General features: G+C 51.0%; 1 protein-coding gene across 1 annotated transcript in view; it reads right to left on the bottom strand.

Moving 5' to 3' along the window:
- LOC120045343 (neurotrypsin-like) overlaps positions 1-399 on the bottom strand; it is a 7,717-nt gene extending 7,318 nt beyond the window's left edge. Inside the window, exon 1 of the mRNA XM_038990223.1 lies at positions 108-399. Within this exon, the coding sequence (XP_038846151.1) occupies positions 108-399 (292 nt within the window). The remainder of the gene's footprint in view (positions 1-107) is intronic.
- Positions 400-1,986: the final 1,587 nt, after the last annotated feature.

Genomic DNA, 1,986 nt, shown 5'->3' with positions numbered 1-1,986 from the left:
GAGGAGCTATAGGAGGACGGGCTCAGTGTAATCACTACAGGGCTACCCTGGATTTGCTTAGTATATTGTCTTGATGTATACATAAAGTATGTTTGCTATAAACCTACCCTGGTGGCAGTCGCAGTAGGCCCAGCCGATGGCCCCAGAGGTCTGTCTGAAGAAGCACCAGGGGTTGGACTCTCTGTCAGGGTTACGACAGTAGCTGTGCTCCCCAAGGCCTCGACCAGGGTACTGCAGCACGTAGTCTGGAAACTCTGCCCACCGCAGGCAGGGGGCGCCAGAGTCCGTCTGAGACACAGAGCCATTATAGAAACCCAGCTCTGTAAAACCCTCCGAACAGGAGAGAGGGGCTGACGAGAGAGAGAGAAAGATAATTAAGGAAGACAGAGAGTGTAACATTGTCCTTTCTCTCAACTCTATCTGGAAACCCTTCAAAACAGGAGAGAGAGAGAGGGGGGGGGGGGGGATGGGACAAGAGAGAGAGGGGGGGGGACAAGAGAGAGGGGGGGGGTGGGACAAGAGAGAGAGAGGGGGGGGGGAGATGGGACAAGAGAGAGAGAGGATACTGTCATAACTATGACTCCCTCTGAACAAGAGAGACAGATGGGATGGGAGGAGATATGGAGAGGAGATATGGAGAGGAGATAAGGAGAGGAGATAAGGGGAGGAGAAAAGCATAGGAGAGTCAGGAGAAGAGTGAAAATGTCCTTATTCAAAATCCCCTTGGTTCCTCTATATTCATGTACAGACAGTTACGTATTAATACACACTATCAAATGACACAGCAGGGGACGTCTATAATACACTACCTCCCACTCCCACCCTTACTCAAAATGGTGGAGGCCACCCTCTAAGGAGTACACACTCTGTAGTCTGAGAATCCCTTAGGAGTATACACTCTGTACTTTAGAGGTGGAATTAGTGGAGGAGGCATAAACAACAAACAAAGGCTAAATGAAACTGCTGCTGACGCAAACATAATGCTGAACCAAAGACAGACACACACACACACAGAGACACACACACACATACAACAATAATCTCCCAGGCAGCAAGAGGGGCAGAGAGAGAGAGAGGCAGAGAGAGCGAGGTAGAGAGAGAGAGAGAGCGAGGCAGAGAGAGAGAGAGAGAGAGAGAGAGCGAGGCAGAGAGAGAGCAAGAGCGAGGCAGAGAGAGAGCGAGAGCAAGAGAGAGGCAGAGTCAGGCCTGAGAGAGAACGAGGCAGAGAAAGAGAGAGGCAGAGAGAGACAGAGAGGCCGAGAAAGAGAGGCAGAGAAAGAGAAAGAGAGAGGGAGGCCCGAGAGAGAGGCTGAGAGAGAGAAAGAGAGGCAGAGAGAGAGAGAGAGGCAGAGAGAGAGAGAGAGAGCAAGGCAGAGAGAGAGAGTGAGAGCGAGTCAGGCCGAGAGAGAGGCAGAGGCCCGAGAGAGAGAGGCCGGAGAGAGAGAGGCCCGTGAGAGAGGCAGAGCGAGAGAGAAAGAGATGCAGAGAGAGAGCGAGACAGAGCGAGGGATAGGCTGAGAGAGGCCGAGAAAGAGAGAGGCCAGAGAGAGAGAGAGAGAGAGAGAGAGAGAGAGAGAGAGAGAGAGAGAGAGAGAGAGAGAGAGAGAGAGAGAGAGAGAGAGAGAGAGAGAGAGAGAGGCGGAGAAAGAGAGAGAGGCAGAGAAAGAGAGACAGAGGGGCCGAGAGAGAGAGAGAGAGGCAGGGAGAGAGAGAGAGGCCGAGAGAGAGAGGCAGGGAGAGAGAGAGTCAGAGAGAGAGGCAGGTAGAGAGAGTCCGAGAGAGAGAGAGTCAGAGAGAGAGAGAGGCCAAAATCACAGTGTACTTGAATAGAGCAATACTCAATGAGGCATCAAAGCCAAAGGAACTGAATAATATTAAGAAATGCTATAGATGGAAGTAAAGCAGTGTAGAAACCTACCAAAAAACAACAAATTCAAGCCTTTTTGACAACTTCCTGAACAAAACATAACACTGTAATAGTGAAGG

This window comes from Salvelinus namaycush, chromosome 4, assembly GCF_016432855.1.
Source record: "Salvelinus namaycush isolate Seneca chromosome 4, SaNama_1.0, whole genome shotgun sequence".
In the NCBI taxonomy this organism is placed as follows: Eukaryota; Metazoa; Chordata; class Actinopteri; order Salmoniformes; family Salmonidae; genus Salvelinus; species Salvelinus namaycush.
This window is presented reverse-complemented; position numbering and strand designations above follow the sequence as displayed.